Source organism: Rhinolophus sinicus, linkage group LG06, assembly GCF_036562045.2.
Source record: "Rhinolophus sinicus isolate RSC01 linkage group LG06, ASM3656204v1, whole genome shotgun sequence".
Lineage (NCBI taxonomy): Eukaryota > Metazoa > Chordata > Mammalia > Chiroptera > Rhinolophidae > Rhinolophus > Rhinolophus sinicus.
The window spans coordinates 79,315,643-79,340,657 of record NC_133756.1 but is presented as its reverse complement, the minus strand read 5'-3'; the positions used below and the strand labels follow the sequence as shown (position 1 = coordinate 79,340,657).

Below are 25,015 nucleotides of genomic sequence, written 5' to 3'. Positions count from 1 at the left end.
AAAGTCGATGTGGTGTAAAATGCTGTAGGATTTTTTTGTTATTTTCTAAGTTGATTTTCGTGGTGGAAGTTATTTTCTTGTGGACAGAAAGTGATAGTAAAAAGTGTGTGGTGCTATAGACTTCTCTGTTTCAAAAACGTAGACCAAAAATATTTTTAAGCATACTCAGAAGTTTTCAGTTAATGGTATTATCTCCATCTTAGTGGTATGAGTTATATAACCTTTGCAACATTTTGAAAGCTGGTTAATGAATGTTTGTTGAACATTTACATAGTGTTCAGACTTTACATATATACAAGGTTTATAGTCTAGTAGAGGATATAAAAAGTTCATGAATATGATATACCATTTTTGGTGCTAGGATACAAGTATTGGTTATATACTTATGTACTGACATGTAAAATACATAAACTACTGTATTTAACCTTCATAACAACCCAGTAACAAAATTAACATCATCCTTCTTTTATAGATGAGGAAATTTATATTTCGAGAGGTTAAATAATTTACTGTAAGTAACAATATCATAAGGTAATGAGGCCCAGGCCAAACTCCAAAATTCTTTCCGCTGTGCCCATATCAGCAGATTAAAACATTTTATCACAATTATTTGACATTACAAAGAGTGATACCAATAGAGTGAACAGGAGGTAGGGATCGTATCTCTGTCAAAAACTGAGTGATTTAACATCATTTGTAAAGTGTGAGGGTTGGACTAGGTCACTTAAAGTCATGATTCTGTTATGTGTAAGAGATTTTCATGTGTGACTTATGAAAACAAGTCTCATTACTTTGACATTTTTATTATAAATATGCTTGGTTTCCATACGTGATCCTTCATACCCTGCTTTATTGTCTCCCCACCCCTTGGTTGGGGGGATATACCTATAATGCATATGAGGATCACCTTTTAACATATTGTAGTGCACTTTTCTTTATTAAGATCATTATTTTTGTCTTCCTTTTCCCTTTCCCCCAGATGTATTGCAAGGACCTAGACTAGTGCCTGGCCACATAATATGTAGTTATAAATTTGTGAATAAATGAACGAATGAATAATAGACTTGTATAGTACATTGGTAAAATATATAAGTAACTTCATACTTTTTAATACCGTCAGGTTCTCTTGGGGCTAAAATTATTCACTGTACTGTTACAATAATCCTTTAAAGAGCATAGTGTGAGATTCTTGAAAACAAAACCTACACAATAATAAAGTTTAGGTAAGCAAACTTAAGTTTGCTGAAATTTCCCCATACAAAATTATTGATAGAATAAAACTTGGTAACCACGGGTTTACCCAATAGTCTATTTAAAACTAATTTACTAAAGATTATTATTAAATGCTTCTTCCCCATATACAAAGAAAATAATGGTAGCAAAATTCCTTTTTGGTTTATCTGTCAAATTATATATACTCTCAAATGCTAATTTACAATGGGTAGAAAATGCACAGGCCTTTACATCTTTTTTTATTTAACAGATATTTAATGAGGTATAACATATTGTTTACTAGGAGTTTTGGTTCATTAGACCATTTGGCTTTTTGAGATTTTTATCATCTTTACTGAGGTATATTTGGTATATAATAAACTGTGTATGTTGAAAGTATACAGTTTGATAGATCTTGATATATGTGTACAGGTTCAACACAATCAAGATAATAAATATATCCATCACGCCAAAACTTTCTTCTTGCCTTTTGTAATTCTACTCTCTCAACCTTACCCACATATCCCCAGGTACACACAATTAATTATTTTTGGTATTTATCCCTTTGCTTCATTGATATTGATACTGCACTCTTTTAGATCCTTATCATTTTAAAAAATCTGTGCTATTAAAATTTTCTAATTGGGTTTTCATCCCTCAGTTTTAACACCTTACCGGCCCATTTTTCCATGCTGTTTGCAAGGTGATAGTTCTAAAATACATATTGGTTCATATTACTGTCAGGCTTAAAAACTGTCAGTGTTCCTGTATTATCTCTAGCAGTGGTTCTTTGGAGGAGGAATGTTATGGACCTCTTTTTTTATTAAAATGTATTGGGGTGACAGTGGTCAAAAAAACTACATAGGTTTCAAGTGTACAGTTCTATAATACATTATCTGTATATCACATTATGTGTTCACCACCCAGAGTCAGTTCCTCTTCTATCACGATATATTTGATGTCTTTACCCTCTGCTAGTATCCCCACTCCTCCCTTACACTCTGGTAACCTCTAAACTGTATGTGTCTATGAGTTTTTATTTCTTTCTTTGTCTTGTTCCTTTGTTGCCTTCAGTTTTATGTTCCCCATATGAATGAAGTCATATGGTTCTCAACTTTGTCTGTCTGAATTATTTAAATTAGCATAATATTAAGATCCATCCATGTTGACGCAAATGGCAGTATTCCATCTTTTCTTGTGGCAGAGTAGTATTCCATTGTGTATGAGAGGTTGGACAATTAATTTCGCAAACTCATCCTAGAAAAAGTGCTACATACCTCATTGCTGAATATTACTACGGTCACCTTCGAACTACTCCCCTTGGGAAGCTATGCACCAACGCCAGCTCCTAGTCCACCCTTCAAAGCAATTTTGGAACTCTTTTTCTGGAATGGCCATCAGAGCTGTCATCGTATTGCCCTTGATGTCCCAAATGTCATCAAAATGTCTTCAGTATTTCCTTTATCTTCAGGTAAAGAAAAAAGTCATTGGGGGCCAGATCAGGTGAGTAGGGAGGGTGTTCAAATACAGTTGCTTGTTTACTGGCTAAAAACTCCCTCTTAGACAGTGCCGTGTGGACTGGTGCATTGTCATGATGCAAGAGGCATGAATTGTTGGCGAAAAGCTCAGGTTGTTTTCATCTAATGTTTTCATGCAGCCTTTTCAGCACTTCCAAATAGTAACTTTGTTCACTGTTTGTGCAGTTGGTGCAAATTCATAATGAATAATCCCTCTGATATCAAAGCAGGTTAGCAACACCCTTGCAACAAGTTCGCAAGCTTAATTGTCAGACCTCATATGTATGGGAAACCTCGAGCTCTTATCTACCCACTTTTGCTCTTCGAGGGACCTCTTTTGAACCCCTAAGATTCTATGTAGCACAGTTTAAAATCAGTGCTGTAGGGAAATATTTAATTGTATAAAATTATGTTGATATTTTATTAAGTTAAAAAATTACCAAATAATATGTCCAGTATGCTTTAATTTTGTAGGAAAATTTTTTATATATTTTTACTATATACAAATACAGAAATCTGTCTCTATCTTGAGGAAAGATGAGGGGGGGAATATTCATTAAAATGCTGGGTGTTGAGATTGTGGGAGCGTTTTGTGTTTTGTCTTTAATTTTTAAAATTTTGTACATGTGTTTCTTTGGGAATGAAGTGAAGACATTTCTTCGTATTAAAAAGTAGAGAACCACTGCTTTATAGGAAAATTTACATGTTGGGGAAGATGAAAATCTTATTTCTCAATCCATGAGAGGAGTGATCTTGAAAATGTTAGTGACATGTTTATTTTAGAATGGTTAGTAGTCTTATGTGTTAAGTATGTTAGGATAAGTCACATTTTTAGCATCTAAAGGAGAAAATAGAACTGAATGTGAGTGTATTTAAAATGAATTGAACTTTGTAGTGATTCCCAATTCCAGGATGATATAAGTGGAACGTCAAAATAATTAAAACCTCTTCCTTCCAACTTTCCAAACTTAGTGCTGTGGTTAGCCATTGTTCCTGATAAGAGTATACCCCAGCTCTAATTCCTTGCTTTTGGATCAAGAAAACTCTTGCAGAACAAAGTGCAAGGTAGCATGCATATAACTAATTTTATCACCTTTTCCCCATGAAATCAGAGATCTTTTCTCTTTGTGGTGGTTTGCAAGTTTGACGTATTCAAATTTGGCAGCAGAAAGCATAGTTTCCTGACAAACTAAATGGATAGCTAGGAAAAATTTTTAATACTTAGTGCCAGAACCAAACCATTTGTGAAGAGACATCTCTTTAGTTTAAAATTTAAAAATTCATTATTCATTATATATGCAGATAGTAAAAGTATTTCTAATGAAAAACAATTTCTTTTTCTTAAAATTTTTTAAAATTTATTTTTCAGACACAGTTGATATACAAGGTTCTATTAGTTTCAGGTATATTGTATAGTGATTAGATATTTATATACCTTACGAAGTGCTCACCCCAATAAGCCTAGTAACCATTTGCCACCATAGTTACAATATTATTGACTATATTCCCTGCATTTTCTATCCCTGTGACTATTTCTGTAGCCAGCAATTTGTACTTTTTAATCCTTTTCACTTTTTCACCTATCCTCCAACCCCCTCCCATCTGGTGATCATATGTTTGTTCCCTGCATCAGTTAATTGGTTTCTTTTGTTTGTTTATTTATTTTGTTCTTTAGATTCCACATGCAAGTGAAATCAAATGGCATTTCTCTTTCTCTGCCTGACTTATTTCACTTAGCATAATACTCTGTAGGTCCATCCGTGTTGTTGAAAATGGCAAAATTTCATTTTTTTTTTTTTAAATTGCTGAATAATATTCCATTGTCTATACATACCACGTCTCTATCCATTTGTATATCCATGGACACTTAGGTTGCTTCCATATCTTGGTTATTGTAAATAATGCTGCAGTAAACAAGGGGATGCATATATATATTTAAATTAGTGTTTTGGATTTCTTTTAATAAATACCCAGAAGTGGGATTGCTGGGTCATATTGTAGTTCTATTTTTAATTTTTGAGGAACCTTTGTGCTGTTTTCCATAGTGGCTGCACCAATTTCCAGTTCCACCAACAGTGCACGAGGGTTCCCTTTTCTCCCCTCCTAACACTTATTTTTTATTGATTTACTGATGATAGCCATTCTGACAGATGTGAGGTGATACTTCATTGTGGTTTTAATTTGCATATCCTTCATTATTAGTGATCTTTTCATGTGTCTGTTGGCCATCTGTATGTTCTCACTGGAGAAATATCTAGTAAGGTCTTCTGCCCATTTTTGAATCGGATCGTTTCCTTTTTATGGTATTAAGTTGTATGAATTCCTTCTATTTTGTATATTAACCCCCTTATCAGATACATCATTGACAAATATCAAATAAGAAAAATTAACATCATTAAAATGTTCATACTACCCAAAGCGATCTACATATTCAGTGCAATCCCTATCAAAATATCAGTGGCATTATTTACACAAAACTAGAACGTTTTGTCCATGAATTTCCTTTCATTTATTTATTCCTTCAATTTCTTTCTTTAATGTCTTTTAGTTTTCCAAGTAGAGGTCTTTGGCCTCCTTGACTAAATTTATTCCTAGGTATTTTATTCTTTTTGATACGATTATAAATGGGATTGTTTTCTTAAGTTCTCTAATAGTTCATTATTGGTATATAAAATTGCAACCGATTTCTGCAAATTAATTTTGTATCCTTCTACTTTATTATATTCATTTATTCCAATAGTTTTTTTTTTTTTTTTTTTTGGTTTTTTCTTTTTTTTGGTGGCATCTGTAGGGTTCTGTCTATATAGCATTATTATTTTGTCATCTGCAAATAATGACAGATTTACTTCTTCCTAGTTTGTATGCCTTTAATTTATTTTTCTTACTTGATTGTGGCTAAAACTTCCAGTACAATTTTGAATAAAAGTGGTGAAAGTGAACATTCTTGTCTTGTTCCTGATCTTAAGGACAGTGCTGTTGGCTTTTCACCATTGAGTATGATGTTAGCTGTAGGTTTGTCATATATAGCCTTTATTATGTTGAAGTAAGTTCCCTGTAGCACACTTTGCTGAGAGTTTTCAATCATTAATGGATGTTGGATTTTGTCAAATGCTTTATCTGCATTTATCAATATGATCCTGTGGTTTTTATCCTTCATTTTTTTTAATGTAACCACTTTAATTGATTTGTGGATATTGAGCCAACCTTGCATCCCAGGAATAAATCCCACTTGATTGTGGTGTATTATCTTTTTGTACTGCTGAATTCGGTTTGGTAACATTTTGTTGAGGATTTTTGCATCTGTGTTCATCAGGGATATTGGCCTATAATTCTCTTTTTTGGTAGTGTCTCTGTCTCATCTTAATATCACAGTAATGCTAGCCTCATAAAATGAGTTTTGGGAGCCTTCCCTCCTCTTCAGTTTTTGAGAATACTTTGAGAAGGATAGGTATTAATTATTCTGTGAAAGTTAGTTGAAATCTGCCTGTGCAATTATCTGGATTTGGACTTTTGAGTGTTGAGAATTTTTTGATTACTGATGCGATTTCATTAATATTCATTGCTCTGTTCAGATTTTCTGTTTCTCTTGAGTCAGTCTTGAAAGATTGTGTATTCCTAAAAATTTATCCATTTCTTCCAGGGTGTCTAATTTGTTGGCATATAATTGTTCACAGTATTTTCTTATAATCCTTTGTATTTCTGTAGTGTCAGTTGTCACTACTTCTTAAGTTACGATTTTATTTTGGGGGGGCCCTCCATTTTTTTTCGTTATGAGTCTGACTAAAGGTTTGTCAGTTTCTTTAGGTTTTTAAGGAGTCAGATCTCAGTTCATTGATTCTTACCATTTTTTTTTTAAGACTATTTCACTTATTTTGCTGTGATCTTTATTATTTCCTTACTTCTACTTACTTTGGGCTTTGTTTGTTTTTCTTTTTCTAATTCCTATTCTTATAGTCTTTAGATTACTTATTTGAGATTTTTTTATTGTTTCTTGAACAAGAAACAAATATTACTATGAATTTCCCTTGTAGAACTGCTTTGGCTGTGTCCCATAGAGTTTGTGTTTTCATCATTTATCTCAAGGTATTTTTTGATTTCTTCCTTGATCTCATTTTTAACTCATTCTTTGTTTAGAAACATGTGCATCCATATGTTTGTGGGTTTTTCAGTTTTCCTTTTGTAATTGATTTCTAGTTTAATACCATGTGATCAAAGAAGATGATTGATGGGATTTTCCTCTTCTTAAATTTATTGGGACTTTATTGTGACCTAACATTTCTATCCTGGAAAATGTTCCATTTGCAATTGAAAAGAAAGTATATTCTGTGCTTTGGGTGTAAAGTCTGAAACCTGTCAATTAAGTCCATCATGCCTAATATGTTATTTAAAACCACAGTTTTCTTGTTGATTTTCTGTCTGGATGATGTCAATGGGGTGTTAAGGTTTTCTTACAAATGTCTTAATGCCAATCACTCCCTTTAGGTCCATTAATATTTATGTATTTTGTGGCTTCTTTGTCAGGTTCATAGATATTTACAAGAATTATATCCTTGCTGGATTGCTCCCTTTAATTATAAAATGTCCTTGTATCTTGTTACAGCTTTTGTTCTAAAACCTACTTTGTCTCATATAACAGACTTTTTTCAATGCCATTTGAATGAATTACTATTTTCCATGCTTTTCCCTTCATTTCTGTGTGCCTTTTGATCTGAAGTAGGTCTCTTGCAGGCAGCATTATGTATGGATATTCTTTTCTTATCCATTCAGCCATCCTAGGTCTTTTGATTGAAGCATTTAATCCATTTAAATTTAAGTTAGGTGAAATCAGGAACATGTTAGTCCAAGTTTATGGGAATAAGGTCATGAAGAAAATGGCAGCGTACAAATGGATTAAACGGTTTTCTGAGGGGCAAGAATGTGTCACTGATGAAGAGAGGTCAGGCCAGCCAGTAATGAGCAGAACAGACGAAAACATTGGAAATATTCATTGAATTGGGCATCAAAATTGTCAGCTGACTGTGAGGAGGATAGCAGACCAAGTAAACATTGATAGAGAATCAGTTAAGAAAATCTTAACTGAAAATCTTGACATGAGAAAGGTGTGTCCAAAAATGGTCCCGAATGAGCTCACTGATGAACAAAAGCAAAGGAGAGTCGAAGTTTGCCAAGACCTTTTGCAGAGGCAAGACCATATTTTCGGCTGTGTTATCACTGGTGATGAAACATGGGTATACCAATTTGACCCTGAAACAAAGTGTCAAAGTGCACAATGGAAGTCAGCCAATTCTCCAGGAAAAAGTAAGTTCCATCAGTCCAAATCAAGAGTGGAAACGATGTTGCTAACCTTTTTTGATATGAGAGGAATTACACCCTATGAATTTGTACCAACTGGACAGTTACCCAAGTTTACTATTTGGAAGTGCTGAAAAGGCTGCGTGAAAAAGTTAGATGAAAATGACCTCAACTTTTCACCAACAATTCATGGCTCTTGCATCAAGACAATGCAGTAGCTCATATGGCACTGTTTGTGAGGGAGGTTTTTCAGTTTTTTGTTTTTTTACTTTAATTAAAGTTTATTGGGGCAACAATTGTAAATAAAGTTACATAGATTTCAGCTGTCCAAGTCTGTAAGACATTATCTATATCTCACATTCACCACCCAGAGTCAGTTCTCTTTCCATCACTACATATTAGACCCTGTTTACATTCTTCTAGAGCCCCTCGCCCTCCTTTCCCTCTGGTAACCCTTAAACTATTGTCTATGAGTTTTTGTTCGTTCATATGTTTGTCTTGTTCCTTTGTTGTTTTCAGTTTTATATACCACATATCAGTGAAATCATATGGTTCTCTACTTTTTCTGTCTGACTTATTTCGCTTAGCATTATAATCTCAAGATCCCTCCATGTTGTCACAAATGGTACTATTTCATCTTTTCTTACCGCCGAATAGTATTCCATTGTATCTATATACCACAACTTCTTTATCCATTCATCTATCGAAGGACATTTTGGTTGTTTCCATGTATTGGCCACCGTAAACAAAGCTGCAATGAACATTGGAGCACACGTGTCTTTATCTCTAAATGTTTTCAGATTTTTTGGGTAGATACCCAGGAGAGGGATTGCTGGGTCATATGGTAATTCTATTCTTAATTTTTTGAGGAACCTCCACACTGCCTTCCATAATGGCTGCACCAATCTACATTCCCACCAACAGTGTATGAGGGTTCCTTTTTCTCCACAGCCCCTCCAACACTTGTTACTATTTGTCTTGTTAATGATAACCATTCTGACTGGGGTAAGGTGATATGTCATTGTGGTTTTCCTTTGGATTGCTTTGACTATTTGGGGACTTTGGCGGTTCCATAAAAACTGATGATTTGTTGTTCTATTTCTTTAAAAAATGCCATTGGGATTTTGATGTGGATTGCATTAAATCTGTATATTGCTTTGGGTAATGGGGACATTTTAACTATGTTGATACTTCCAATCCATGAGCATGGAATGTCTTTCCATTTCTTTCTGTCTTTTTCAGTTTCTTTTAGAAATGTCTTATACTTTTCAGCTTATAGGTCTTTCACATCCTTTGTTAAGTTTATTGCTAGATATTTTATTTTTTGTTGTTGCAAATACAAAAGGAATTGTCTTTTTTTAAAATTTTTTTCTGAGATTTTATTTTTAGTATTTAGGAATGCAATGGGCTTTTGTATGGTGATTTTGTAACTGGCAACTTTACTGTATTTGTTTATTGTTTCTACTTGCTTTTTGGTGTAGTCTTTAGGGTTTTCTATATATAGCATCGTGTCATATACAAAGAGTGACAGTTTAACTTGTTCATTCCCAATTTGGAGGTCTCTTATTTCTTTCTCTTGCCTGATTGCTCTGGCAGGGACTTCCAACACTATGTTTAAAAGCAGAGGTGATAGGGGACAGCCCTGTCGTGTTCCTGAATGAAGAGCCAAGGGCTTCAGTTTTTCATTGTGAATTACGATATTAGCTGAGGGGTTCTCATATTTGGGTATATTATGTTAAGGTATTTTCCTTCTATACCTGTTTTATTAAGTGTCTTAATTATAAATGGATGTTGGATCTTGTCAAATGCTTTTTCTGCATCAAATGATACAATCATACGATTTTTATCCTTTACGTATTTGATGTATCACACTGATGGATTTGCGTATGTTGAACCATCCTTGAGCCCCTGGGATGAACCCCACTTAGTTGTGATGAACAATCTTTTTAATGCATTGTTGCATTCGATTTGCTAGAGTTTTGTTTTGGATTTTTGCATCCGTATTCATCAGAGATATTGTTCTATAATTTTCTTCTTTTGTGTTTTCCTTACCAGGTTTTGGTTCAGGGTAATGTTAGCCTCATACAATGAGTTAGGAAGTATTGTCTCTTCTTCAGTTATTTGGAAGAGTTTGAGCAGGATTGGTGTTAGATCTCATTGAAGGTTTGGTAGAATTCACTAGTGAAGCCATCTGGTCCCGGACTTTTGCTTTTGGGAAGGTTTTGGATGACTGATTCAATTTCGTTACTGGTGATCAGTCTGTTGAGATTTTCCAGTTCTTCATGGTTCAGCCCAGGAAGGCTATATGTTTCTAAGAACTTGTCCATTTCTTCTAGGTTATTGAATTTGGTGGCATATAGTCCTTCATAGTATTCTTGGATGATCCTTTGTGTTTCTGTGGCATCCATAACTTCCCCTCTTTCGTTTCTGATTTTTTTTATTAGTGTCTTTTCTCTTTCTGATTTAGTGAGTCTCGCAATGGGTTTGTCAATTTCATTAATCTTCTCAAAGAACCAGCTCCTTGTCACCTTTGTTTTTTCTATTGTCTTTTTGTTCTCTATTTCATTTAATTCTGCTCTGATTTTTATTATTTCCTTTCCTCTGCTGACCTTGGGTTTCATTTATTCTACCTTTTCTAGTTCTTTAAGGTGTAACGTGAGGTTGTTTATTTGGGATTCTCCTTGTTTCTTGAATTAGGCCTGTATTGATATAAATTTCCCTCTTAAATCTGCTTTTGCTGCATCCCAAAAATTTTGGTAGGATGTATTTTCATTCTCATTTCTTTCTATGTGTCTTTTGATTACTCCTTTTATTTTTTCTTCGACCCGGTCATTCTTTAAATGTATGTTGTTTAATTTCCACATATTTGTTTTCCTGCTTTCTTTTTGCAGTTGATATCCAATTTCAAAGCCTTGTGATCAGAGAGTATGCTTGGTATGATTTCAGTCTTCTTATATTTGGTGAGGCTAGTTTTATGTCCCAATATATGGTCTATCCTTGAGAATGTTCCATGTACGCTAGACAAAAATGTATAGTTCTAGGATGAAGGGCTCTATAAATGTAAATTATGTCCATTTCATCTAATGTGTCATTTACGGCTGCTATTTATTTATTTTGTTTTTGAATGATCAATCCATAGCTGTCAATGATGCACTTAGGTCCCCTACTATAATTGTGTTTGATCAGTTTCTCCCTTTAGTTCTGTTAGTAGTTACTTGGTGTATTTCGGTGCTCCCTGATTGGGGGCATAATTATTGATGACTGTTATGTCTTCTTTTTGTATAATCCCCTTTACCATTATGAAATGTCCGTCTTTGTCTCTTGTTATCTTTTTTATCTTGAAGTCTGTTTCATCTGATATCAAGGGCTACATCTGATTTTCTCTAGATACCATTTGCTTGGAATGTCAATTTCCACCCTTTCCCTTTGTAGCTGAGATGTGTCTCTTGGAGGGAGTTCTGGTTGGGTTTCTTTTTTTGATCCAATTTGCTACTCTGTGCCTTTTTATTGGTGAATTCAGTTCATTTATATTTAGGGTGAATATTGACATGTGAGGATTTCCTTTCATTCTGTCTTTAGTTTTCTGGTAAGACTGTGTCTCCATTGTTTCTTTGCCTTTTTGTTCTTGTTTATTTCTGTGTGGCGGTATTCTATAATTTTTTCCTTGTTTCTTCTTTCATTACATTATATATTTCAGTTCTGGATTTTTTTTGAGTGGTTACCTTTAAGTTTATGTAAAAGAACGTTTGATATTTAGAGTATTCCATTTTCTTCAGCATGCCTACTTTCTGCATTCCCATATTCTGTTTCAGGCCTTTACTGTTCCCCCTTTTATGTTTTTGTTGTGACAGATTATCCCTATTTATGCTGGTTGAATAGCCTCCTTCGGTATTTCTTGTAGTGCAGGCTGTGTGTCACAAAAATCCCTCATCTTCAGTATGTCTGGAAAGGTCTTTATTCCTTCTTCAAATCTAAAGGATATCTTTGCTGGAAATATTATTCTTGGCTCATAATTTCTCTCTTTTAATAGTTTGAATATTTGATTCCATTCCCTCCTGGTTTGTAGAGTTTCTGATGAAAAATCTGATGATGATCTAATGGGTTTTCCTTTGTAGGTTTTCGTCTTCTATTTCCTGGCTGCCTTGAGGATTCTTTCTTTGTCGTTAATTTTTGACAGCTTCAGTACAATGTACCTTGGAGAAGGCCTGTTGGGGTTGAGGTAATTAGGTGTTCTATTTGCGTCTCGGATTTGAGAATCCAGTTCTTTCCACAAGTTTGGGAAGTTCTCATCGACAATTTGTTTGAATATACTCTCTGTTCCCTTCTCTCTTTCTTCTCCTGCTGGTATGTCCATTATTCTTATATTGTTCTTTCTGGTGGAGTCAGAAAGTTTTTGTAGAGTTCTTTCATTTCCTTTAAGTATCAAGTCTCTTTCTTCTTCCATCTGTGTCATTTCTAGATTTCTATCTTCGATGTCACTGATTCTTTCCTCTATCTGGTCAACTCTAGTACCTAAGCTGGCTATTTCATTCTTCATTTCTTTTGTTGAGTTCTTACTTTCCAAAATTCTATTTGGTTATTTTTTAAAATTTCAGTCTCTTTGGTAAAATGTTCATTTTGTTCTTTGATTGTGTTTCTGAGTTCATTAAACTGCCTGTCTGTGTAGTCTTGCGTCTCATTGAGATTTTTAAGAACTGCAATCTTGAGTTCTGTCATATTTCCATGTCTTTAAGTTCATTCTCTGGAGACTTTTTGTTTTCTTTCTGAGCTGTCTTCTTACGTTGGTTATTCATGGCAATTTATGATTTGTTATTTCTCTTCCTAGACATCTACAGTAGTGGGTTCTGCAACAGGTTGATTGAAAGAGGTCTTTCTTTTGTTTTCCAGTAAGTGTTGGTAGAATGTTTTATTTTTTTCTCCAACTGTAGTCTTTTATTCTCTCTGACACTGTGGTGTTATATTTTCTCTGTGGTGTTGTATTTTCTCACAACAAGGGGAGATTCCCTGGAAAGTGGACTTCTCCTCTGTGAACAGTTCGCCTGTGTCATAGCACGCCTCTTCCGTGGGGAAATGTGGAAAGCTTCTGAAGTTCCAAAGCTTCCTGCATCAATTTCAGAGCCCGTGTGTTTCAGCAGCTGTGTTTACTCCAGTACGGATCCACCTAGATAGGTGGGGATATGGGTGAGGTGGGTTGTGAGAGGTGGCCAGAGTAGTGGTGGCGACCACCACCACAGCCGGTCCTGCTTCCATAGGTCCATCCCATTTGCCGGAACTAGTTGGGCTGGGAGTCTGTGTCTGCGGACCACAGATCTCATAACTGCAAATATTCTGTTCTTTTACCTGACTGCTACTGTTCCGCTTGTAGCACTGGGATGGTAGGGATGGGGCTCGCCCTGGGAGGGTAAGGAGGGGGTAGCTAGGCTCAGTGCCAAAAGCTTCCATTCTCTGCTCAGCAGTGAGGGCTTAAACCTTCGTCTTCAGCCTTCTTCCCTCAGTCTTTGCTCCGAGGTCCCCTCTGTGAGCGTTGGGTTCAGCCGTGTTATATGCTGCCCCCTCAGCCCTGTGGGCCGTAAGCAGAGCCCTGGCAGTCCCAGTTCTTCCCTCTCCCTCAGCTGTGGTAGTTCTGGAATGCAGCACACTAAGAGCTCCAAGCTACGTCTGTGTCCTGAGCCAGTGTGTCCCCGTCTCCTCACTTCTCCCTTGTCTCCTCCCCTGCTTGTACAATTTTCCCACCTTTAGATGATTTCAGTAGTGTGCCTCTTAGTCTTTACTGTTTCCTGCACAGGGTTCCTTTGTGGAGTTATAGTTGTTCAATGTGTTGTAAATTCCAGGTAATGATTTTAATAGGTTCACCTAATGCTGCCATTTTTATGACGTCATTCCAGCTGCATTCTGGGCCCGATTCTTCTCCATACTGGCTTTTTCATGGTATTAAAATGGCTCCAGCAATTCCACGACTCAGGTACACATAAGATGTTCAACTCACCAGCGCATACCAGAGTGACAGTCTCCTTCTTCACTCCCCCACATACCTTCTTTGCAAACCTTACAGGTAGCGATATGATGATTATGCAGGCTGAGAAGTCTCACAATCTGCAGTCGGCATACAGGAGAACCAGGAAAGCCAGTGGGGTAATTCATTTTGAGTTTGAAGGGGTGAGACTGGGGGTGCCAGTGGTGTAAATCTCAGTCCGAAGGTCAGAACCAGGAGTAACTGTATTGGAGAGCAGGAGAAGATGGATATCACAGCTCGGGAACACAGGGTTGTGATGGAGTTTTTAGCCAGTAAACAAATAACTGTATTTGTTATTCACCCTCCCTGCTCACCTGATCTGGCCCCCAATGACTTTTTTCTTTTCCCGAAGATAAGGGAAATATTGAAAGGAAGATATTTTGATGACATTCAGTACATCAAGGGTAATATGATGGCAGCTCTGATACCTATTCCAAATAGAGTTCCAAAAGTGCTTTGAAGGGTGGACTGGGCATTGGTGTCAGTGCATAGCTTCCCAGCAGGAGTACTTCGAAGGTGACCGTAGTGATATTCAGCAGTTCGGTATGTAGAACTTTTTCTAGAATGAATTCATGAATGTAATTGTCAGACCTCATATGACCAATTTTGAGCCTTTAGACCTGCCTTTTGTAGCATTTGATAGTATTGAGTTTCTCTTCTTCCTTAGTCCCTAGGACAGCCCTTTCTCTTTTGTGATTTATCTTCTTAATCTCTTTCATTGGCTCTCACATCTATTTTCAATGGTTCAGAAGCTAGATCCCCTCTCCCCTGCCTTCCCCCAGAATTTAGTCCTTGATCTTTACATGCTTTTTTGAATTTTAGTGACCATTCATGGGTTGATGACTCAAATCTACAAACTCTAGTGCCTCACTTTCTTTGAGGTTGTAGCTTCCTATTTCCAGCTACCTGATTACATCTCTATCTCAGTATCAACCAGCTGGTAGGGATTTTACAAAACTGGGATTCTCTTGGTGATTTTCTTAGCTAGTGCTGAGGAAACAAGTGAAATAGCCAGGAAGGCCCTAGACATTGTTAGTTATGTATGAACATACATAATTTTTTGTTTTACTACATACTTCAAAGTGAAATTTAGTGATTAAAAAAGAAGTTCTGTGACTTAAAGTTTTTATTAGGGAAAAGTTGTTTATGTGTACTTTATGAATGTAGTAAGTAGACTATGATAAGGAAGTTATGCTCTCGGGTAGTTCTTGTTCTTCATCTTTACATTCCATTTTGTCTTTTTCTCCCCTTCTTTTCATTGCTTTGTAAGAGAAAATAGCTCAGAAAGTGTCTTACAATCAGTAGTCTGGGAACTTTGGGGCTTCTTTACCAGAATTTTCCTGGATGTTTTAGTCCCTGAGGTAAGCCTCAGTGTTTGGGGTAGGAATTTTCATAATGGCTATCAGGAGAGTGGCCAACGTGGGTAACTGCAAATATTACCCTTTGCAGAAACTCAGTTGGAAATTCTCTTCTGCTAACTCTTACTGTGTTTCCCCGAAAATAAGACCTAGCTGGACCATCAACTCTAATGCGTCTTTTTTAGTATATGTGCTGCCGAAGCGAGCACACTAATGCGTCTTTTGAAGCAAAAATTAATATAAGACCCGGTCTTATTTTAGTATAGTATAAGACCAGGTATAATATAACATAATGTAATATAATACCGAGTGTTACATAATAGAAGACCAGGTCTTATATAATATAATTTAACACAAAATCGGGTCTTATATTAATTTTTGCTACAACGGACGCATTAGAGCTCATGGTCCGGCTAGGTCTTCTTTTAGGGGAAACACAGTATATTCACCTATAAATTAAAAAAGAAAAACATATTCTCACAAGTAAGTTCGGGAACTCATCCAAGAAAAACTGCTATATATCTCACTGCTAAATATCACTACGGTCACCTTCGAGGTATTCCCCTTGGGAGGCTATGCACCAACACCAGCACCTAGTCCATCCTTCAAAGCAATTTTGGAACTCTTTTTCTGCAATGGCCATCAGAGCTGTCGTTGTATTTCCCGTGATGTCCTGAATGTCGTCAAAATGTGTTCCTTTCAGTATTTGCTTTATCTTCAGGCAAAGAAAGAAGTCATTGGGGACCAGGTCAGGTAACTAGGGAGGGTGTTCCAATACAGTTATTTGTTTACTGGCTAAAAACTCCCTCACAGACAGTGCCATATGAACTACTGCATTGTCATGATGCAAGAGCCATGAATTGTTGGCAAAAAGTTGAGGTCGTTTTCATCTAACTTTTTCACGCAACCTTTTCAGCATTTCCAAATAGTGAACTTGGTTAACTGTTTGTCCAGTTGGTATAAATTCATAGTGAATAATTCCTCTGATGTCAAAAAAAGTTAGTGACATCGTTTTGACTCTTGATTTGGATTGATGAAACTTTCTTGGTTGTGGAGAATTGACTGACTTCCATTGTGCACTTTGACACTTTGTTTCAGGGTCAAATTGGTACACCCATGTTTCATCACCAGTGATAACGTGGCCCAAAACATCATCTTGCCTCTCCGAAAGGTCTTGGCAAACTTCGACTCTCCTTTGCTTTTGTTCATCAGTGAGGTCCTTTGGGATCATTCTTGGACACACTTTTCTCATGCCAAGATTTTCAGTTAAGATTTTCCTAACTAAACGTTTCTCTATCGATGTTTACTTGGTCTGCTATGCTTCTCACAGACAGCTGACGATTTTGATGCCCAATTCAACGAATATTATTTGCAACGTTTTTGTCAGTTCTGCTTGTTACTGGTTGCCCTGACCTCTCTTCATCAGTGACACGTTCTCACCCCTTCAGAAAACCGTTTAATCCGTTTGTACACTGCCTTTTCTCCATGGCATTATCCCCGTAAACTTGGACTAACATGTCCCTGATTTCACTTCCACTCTTGCCAAGTTTAACAAGAAATTTAATGTTTGTTCGTTGCTCTTATTCAAGCTCAGACATTCTCGTGTTGGCACATGAAAACATGCAACAACAATAATGCACACCACTTAGGTAGACACTCTCCCCATGTCGACATGCACACAGCTGTGAGACTCTGATATACCAAGGTTATGAAATCTTACCGAGCTGTTTGTACAGTGCTGCCAGTGTAAGTGCACATAGTGGCAAGTTCGCAAACTTAAGGAGGTCATCAGTCCTCGTACTTATGAATTTTATTTTGGAAGATTTGGTAATCTTGTAATCCTTATATTCTCTAGAGCTGTGTTCTCTTATCCCAGAACCCGCTTTCCTGTTATTCCGAACTTTGTTGTGAGTTAAAATGCTATCAATTATTAGGGAAGTTCTTTGTTTCTTAGGCTCTTTTTGGATCAATTTTGATTTACATGGGAGTTAAAGGGAATTGTACTTAAACTTGTACTTTGGAGTGTTTTTTTTTAACGTAACTACACCCATGCCAAATAATCATTCAAGTATCTTTTTTTAAATGTGTATTTATTACTGTTTTTACTAACAGTCTTTTTTAAAAAACCCAGTTTTACTTATATTTGTGATAAACTTTGTACTTGTTGCTTAGACTAAATAACGGAACATAAAATACCACAGGTTAAGATAATTTCCAAAAAGGACAGAAATGAAAAGAGAAATGGGAGGAAATGTGAGAACATATTTTAGACTTGGATTAGCATTTTTGTATAACCTCAAATTGTTATTAAGCCTCCAGTAATATTGTTTTTAATAAAAGATAACCAGGAGTAAGTGCTGTAGTTCTTTTCACTTACAGAACCAAAACAAAACAAAAAAAAGACAAGAAAGTACCCTTTGCTTTCACTTTTGGAACATATTTTTAATAACTGATTAACTGATAGTACTCCAAGGTAACTTTTTCTAGGATCTGTTATTAAAGCTAAACAGAAAAACAGAAATAATTGAGGATCATGAGTTGATCATGATCAAAAGATAGACAGATCAATAGAGTAGTAATCAACGCCAGATATTTTCGGAGGTGAGGAGAGGTGATGGGAAAGAAGGAACTTTTTTTTGTTAGGGAAACTAAGTATAATATTTGAATGGTGAACTATTTCTCTTTGCCTTGTTACAGCACTAACCCGCCGCCTCCCCTCCCAGACCCCGAATCTGTAAAATAGAAATGATGTCTTCATGGTTGTTGTTTTTTTAGGATTAAATGAGATTATATGTGCAAACAGTTTCGAGTAGTGCTTAGCATCTAGTAAGCCCTCAATAAATTTAGCTGTTGCTATTATTATTTGGATTTTTAAAAAGAGAACCCATACTCAGGGACAGCTGATGATAAATGCACCTGCAATTTAAGATTTAAAAAAGTAATTAAGATATTAAAAATATTACCCAGCTTCTTACTCCACCTGTTTGTTGAATTGCTTTGGGAAAATTAGCATAAAATTTAAATCCCTGATTCTAGTTCAGTAGAATGAATGAATTTAATGACAGTCTTATAAGTGAAATAACTACATTTATCTGTTTTTCTTTGTTTTAGGTTTCCCCTCAAAAAACCTATAAGGTAAGTTGTTTAGTTGCACTTCACACATTTAGGTTAAATTTTAATTGGAAGCATTCCTTTGAAATTCTTGTGGATTTGATAGTTTTTGAAAACATTTATTTCAGTTTAATATTTCAAAATGTTTTACACATTTAAAATATAACAGGTGTTGCTTATTTTTTCTGGAAGATGGCATAGTTTTGATAATGTTTTTAATCTTGGCATTTGAAAAGTTTGTTCAAATTTATGCTTAAGGTCACTCCCTATGAAAATATTTAATTTTAAAATCTACTGTGACTGTTTTCTGTTTTGAATAGCTTGGGGAGTGTAAATGGATTGCCAGTTTTTTATGTGTTTTATCATCTGGAGTACTGTAATTGCCTTTAGTTAATGAATTTTGTCAAACTGGATTAGTCTTTTTTACTTGAAGACAGTAAAGGAAAAAAATCCATAGTGTTCAAATACGTGCCCATATCCATATCTCCATATTTATTAATTCCCCAGAATTAAATGCCTCTTCCTCAATACTTGTTATTCAACATCTCTTTTTTCTCTCATCTTAATTGTCATAAGTATTATTTAAAATGCTGGTAATATATCATTCTTAATTATTGTACATTAATCATTTTTAGTGACATAGTGCAGGATACCAATTTTAATCTTGGCAATTCAATTACTTAGTAATGTATGTATTATAGTTATGGTCTTATTTATTGCCCAGCCATTAGGCCATAGGAAAAATAATAATTCTAGTGTCGTTAGGGTCTGGCTAAGACTGCTGTGGCTAGAACTACAGGCATGCTTTAAGTGAGGCTTCCCTGAGATTTTCTTTTTTTAACTGCTGTCATCAGTGCTGTATTTACACAGAGATTTCGAATATGACCAAGGTAATGTAGGGTTGGGAAATGTATTTAATTACTTTTGACACTGTTTTCTTCTCTGTTAAATGGAAATAATAATGATTAACCTTTGAAAACCACTAAAAGGATTTAAGCAGTTATTTCTAAGAAAATAGACTTTAATACTAAATACTACTGTTATAATTTTTAAGCACTTTTTATAACCAAGTAAATAGACTCTATTACACATAGCATAGTCTGTTTTAAAACTTCTTGAAAAATATGAATTAGAGAAGTTTATGAGACTGCGTAAGATAAACTGATTTCTTGGTTTCTCTTTATAAGACACACTTGGGAGTTTTAAATTAAGTTTTTATTTTAATGAGTCTCGTAGTAAATATTTGATTGCTTTGATATAATTTAGGCATGGAAGTATTTTGAATCGAGAGTCACCAACAGATAAGAAGCAGAAAGTTGAACGCAGTGCGTCACATGATTTTGATCCCGCAGGTAAAACACTGTTTTTCTAAAGAATACTGACAGTAGTGAACTTCAGACTACTGTAACTTAAGCTACATAACTTCCCAAAACATCTGTTTTAGAAGTAGCTGTTCAATCTGTTTAGGACTCTCTTTCCTCTTCAGTTATATAATATAAAACTTTTGCCTTCAGGAGGAATGGAAACATTTTTAATTTTCAATACTATGAATGCATCATTGTAGAATGTATTATATTTAAAGATAGTGATGGTAATAGAAATATTCATTATATCATAATTGGATATTTTGGTAACACCAAGGACTTAGTATTAAGGCAAATCATAGGTATCAATGACATAGGTAGTATGTCATAAAATCAAGTCTATAACAACTACCAATTTCTGTAGCCATTTGAAAGTTCAGGTATGATCATGGTAAATTGAGTATTAAAATACACCTTCAAAAATTAATTATCTCATTTTAGAGTAAGCAAATGAAGAGATCCCTTTTTTCTTCAGTCAAAAACCATTCTAAATTCAGAGCTGTCTTTCAACTTCAGTAGTGTTGATCTTTCCTAGAGTTTTCATGTTAGTAGACTTCCGACTATTTATATTCTTAAATTTATACATATAGTTTGAACTCATCTTGTAAAATACAGGCTTTTGCTTTCTCCTTGTAAATTCACCCAGTATTTGATTTATAAAAATTGCTGGATAATTTTGCTTTCATCACTTGAAATTTGTATGTGGTCTTTGTGTACATACTATTTTATTCAGTCGTATGTTCCTGACAAAAGATAAAATAAGTATGCTAAGGTCCCAGATACATAAATACATATCTATTTTTAGATATTTTATTCAGAAATAAAATTTTTAATTTTTAATAGAGAGTAGGTATATTTTTTGTCTGATTAAGATGCTTCATGCTTTCGGTATTAACTGCTCTTTTATTTTGAAAAAAATATAAATATTTTTTAGGAAGGGAAGAATAGAAAGTGAATAGTTAATAATTTACGTGCATCTTAGTAGTGGGTGAAAATGAAACTACAGTCAATCAATTTAGAGGTTTTGGTGGTGGGAGTATGTAATGTGTAACTTCTGGGTATTCATTAAAAGGTAATTCTTTATTTCTGACACTTAATTTTGACATCATGGGGCACAGAGGCTTTCATTTATATGATTAGTATGATTAGTTATTGTCTTGCTAATGAGGGTCACAAGTTTCTGCCCTATGTTCATAAAAGTGTTATGGTCTTGTTAGATTGACTTATTCTGTATTGTTCATCTGTGATGTGATCATCTCCAAAGCATGAGATTATTATAGCTTTTAGCGCTTTTATCATCTCTACAATTGTTAGATGATTAGATGGTATATTTTGTAGAGTATTTATGTGTTGTTTTGTTGGAGCATATTTTTATTGTACTGTCTTTTCTTCAATAAATCTTTAAAATATGTCATTACCTGTGCTGTTCATGTTCAAGTGGTATCATCTGTGATATTCATACTTTGTGTTTGCACGATTTAACTTGATCATGATTCATTCTTTTTTCCCCCATGAATTTTTTCCCTTACATTGGTCTCCATATTTTCTATATCTCTCTCCTTTTCTCCCACTCTTGTGCAGATAGCTCCTCCAAGAAGACAAAGTCTAGTTCAGAGGAGAGTAGATCCGAGATATATGGTAAGCTAATGTAGCCAATCCAGCCTTGCACCTTCCTTCATGCTGTTTCCCTTTTTAAAAATAACTGCAGCCTTCCTCTGTCTGCTCTGCATGGCATGATCTATTGCAGGGAAGGGGAGCCTGGGGTTTTAATGTGGCTGTGATGTGGAAGCTTAAGGTTGCTAGAAACTAACTTTGTAGAGTAAGAATAGGCCACATTACCCATCTTCTCTTTCATCTTGTTTGTGTTCAGGAAAGTAATTATCTCTAATATGTTTGGGTCGGATTCCTCTAGATAACATGGTTGGGCGTTCAATTCTTGCTATCTTCTTCCCATGTCCTGTTTGCAGAGTTTGGATCATGTAGAATTTCATCAATGCTACCAGTCTTTGCCTCTAAGTAGAATGCTGGTATAATTTAATGTATTAGCAGTTTTTCTGGAATTTTTATTTTTTGTTTCTTTATTTTAACTGCTCAGTCTTCTTGAATTGCTGTTCTTGTATAATTTATCCACAATTGTAAACATACCTTAAGTGTTTTATTATTGTAACTTGAAGAGTGTGTCTGTGCCTTTCATAAGTTTTCCCCGAAGCTTATTCTGAATGGGAAATTTTCAAAATGGCACCTTTTAAAAATAATCTTTACAAAGAGCAGGTTTAACCTGAATGGTCAACTTTTGCAACACATGATTAGAACACTAATATTTCCCGATTGTGTCCTGTCATCTAAGTATAATATAAACCATATTTTTCAAGTTCATATTATTCGTTTTCCTTTGCACAGTTTTACCTTTCCTTTTTCCTTGTGTTAAAATCTAATTAGATTTTTGAAAAAAGTGAAAAAAGAAATACTGCTTGGAACTAAGAAAATAATCTCTGAAAGACTAAGAAGTTATTTCTTTCTTAGAAGATTCCAAATTTGCCCTCAAAGGAAAACCATGTCTTCTCTAATAGAGCCAAAAATCTCTCAAGTAGAAGTTGCCACAGGTGCAACTGTTTCCTAGCTTGACATATATGAAAGGGAAAAAAAGAAACTGCCCCGCCCCCTCTTAAGACATTTTGTAATTTGTATCTCCTGACACTTGAACCCATAATATTAGATACTTTTTAATATTATGAGGCCCAGTATTTGGTTATAAACCAGTTGATGCTTCTTTGCTAGATACCTACACATAGTTCTTTGCCTGGGTTTTTGTGACAAGTGCTTTTTCTATGTAGTTAAAAGTTTTTACAGTGATTTAACAGGAAATGTGTACCATGCTGAATGGCATGTCAAGTTTATGCTCTTTCTCCCAAAGTATTTGGCTCCATATAGGTAAAAAATATCTTCTGAATTTCTTGAGACTCTTTCCGTTCTATATAAAGAGCTTCCTACGGTTTATTCTCTCCTTAGGAATGGGGACACTATCTTTATAGCTCCATTCATTTCCAGTAACCTTTCCAGTATTGTATTTCATCTCCCCCACCATTTTTCTAGATCTGTGGTATGTATGCAAAAGCTCACTATATACTTAAGATGATAGGATGTTTGCTTTGGATGACAGGATGATAGGTATGTATGAAAGCTTGCTGTTTGATTTGGATGTTAATATTTCAATTATAGGAATATTAGCACTAGTGCAGAAATGCCATTGGCTTGGTAGTAATAGAAACATTTTAAGTGGTAATTAGAAGTAAGATGTAGCTTCTCTGTGTGTTTTGCATGAGAACACTTGAAATGCCTTTTTTGGAAGGAAAATGAGTCCTCAAAAAAGCACTTATCAGAGGGTTGAACAGAGCCAGCATGCTAAATTAAATCTCTTTGACATTACAAATATTTTATTACCTGTGTGAAGAGGCTTCTTCAGACTATGTAGTTAGCATGGGTAAAAAAAAAAAATCTCTAGTGAGGCAAAGAAAGCTTGGAAATACTGGAATTTGAGAGTAGAGTTATCACAATTGGTGACATTGCTTTAGTGTAAGGTCTGTCTCTTAAGAAGCCAACTTCTAACTTTTGAGATTATACATTGTCTTGGAGTAAAATTCATTAGCTGGATACTTAACACAAATGCTAGTTATTCACTTACAAATTATTTATTTAAACTTATTACCCATTTTTAGACCTCTTTTATCAGGTAGGTTTACTTTGTTCATTTTAAAAAGAAACCAAGCATTTGTTTTATATTGACTTCTTTTGTTAAGTTTCTGCCCGGTGAAGTAGGTCAATATTTATTTCATATCCCCTTGTTTTTCCCTCTGTACCTTTTTGGAGTCTGTTATTGATCATGTACAGATGTATTTTCTGATTTGCAATTTTAATGGTATACGATTTTCTATTTTTCTCAATATTGAAATGGAGGAATTTTGTGGAGTTTTTTTGTGTGTGTGTGATACAAGAGATTTAATGGGAGTTTTTTTTTTTTTTTTAAGATTTTATTGGGGAAGGGGAACAGGACTTTATTGGGGAACAGTGTGTACTTCCAGGCCTTTTTTCCAAGTCAAGTTGTCCTTTCAATCTTAGTTGTGGAGTGTGCCGTTCAGCTTCAAGTTGTTGTCCTTTCAGTCTTACTTGTGGAGGGTGCAGCTTAGCTCCAGGTCCAGTTGCCATTTTCTAGTTGCAGGGGACACAGCCCACCATCCCTTGTGGGAGTCGAACCGGCAACCTTGTGGTTGAGAGGATGCGCTCCAACCAACTGAGCCATCTGGGAGCTCAGCGGCAGCTCAGCTCAAGGTGCCATGTTCAATCTTAGTTGCAGGGGGCGCTGCCCACCATCCCTTGCGGGACTCGAGGAGTTGAACCAGCACCCTTGTGGTTGAGAGCCCACTGGCCCATGTGGGAATCGAACCGGCAGCCTTCGGCGTTAGGAGCATGGAGCTCTAACCGCCTGAGCCACTGGGCTGGCCCTTAATGGGAGTTTTTGACTAGAACACTTCTTCTAACTTCTGTCTTGGTTTCATGAAGAAATTCCAGCTGATTATATTTACATGAAAACAAGCCATGCCTTTTTGAAGCTCCTATGACAAAATATCAGAGATTTGGCTTAAACAACAGAAATTTATTTTCTCACAGTTTTGGAGGCTAGAAGTATGAGATCAGGATGCCAGCATGGTTGGGTTCTGGTGAGAGCTGTTCTGGCTAATAGATGGCCTCCTTGCTTTGTTCTCACATGATCTTTCCTTGTTGCACACCATGTAGAGAGAGAGAGAAAAGGGCACTCTGATGTCTCTTCTTATATGGACACTAATCCCTTCAGAAGATCCTACTTCATGACTTCATCTAACTATAATTACCCCCCAAAGGCACTATCTCCAAATATCACATTGTGGGTTAGGGCTCAACATAGGAATTTTGTGGGGGACACAACATTCAGTTCATAACAGAAACGAACTGTTAGTATTTGAAATATCCTAGTTTGGATACTTCAGAGTTTTTTTTGTTTGTTTGTTTGTTTTTTTAATTCATGTTTTTGTCTTATTCAAGCTCTGGTATCTGTAAAAAGAAGAGTTCTTGGTTTGATTCTTACTTTCACCAAGTTTTTATTTTCTGTTTTCT

The 25,015-nt window shown here is 35.4% G+C and overlaps 1 protein-coding gene across 7 annotated transcripts in view; it reads left to right on the top strand.

Annotated features, from left to right (window-relative positions):
* Positions 1–25,015, top strand: part of ARHGEF12 (Rho guanine nucleotide exchange factor 12) — a 165,652-nt gene that overhangs the window by 31,786 nt on the left and 108,851 nt on the right. For 6 of the 7 annotated variants that reach the window (XM_074335326.1, XM_019718207.2, XM_019718209.2 and 3 more), the window contains exons 2-4: positions 18,504–18,527; positions 19,770–19,855; positions 21,449–21,505. In XM_074335326.1, the coding sequence (XP_074191427.1) occupies positions 18,504–18,527; positions 19,770–19,855; positions 21,449–21,505 (167 nt within the window). The remainder of the gene's footprint in view (positions 1–18,503; positions 18,528–19,769; positions 19,856–21,448; positions 21,506–25,015) is intronic. The other variant, XM_019718206.2, reaches the window with a different exon arrangement.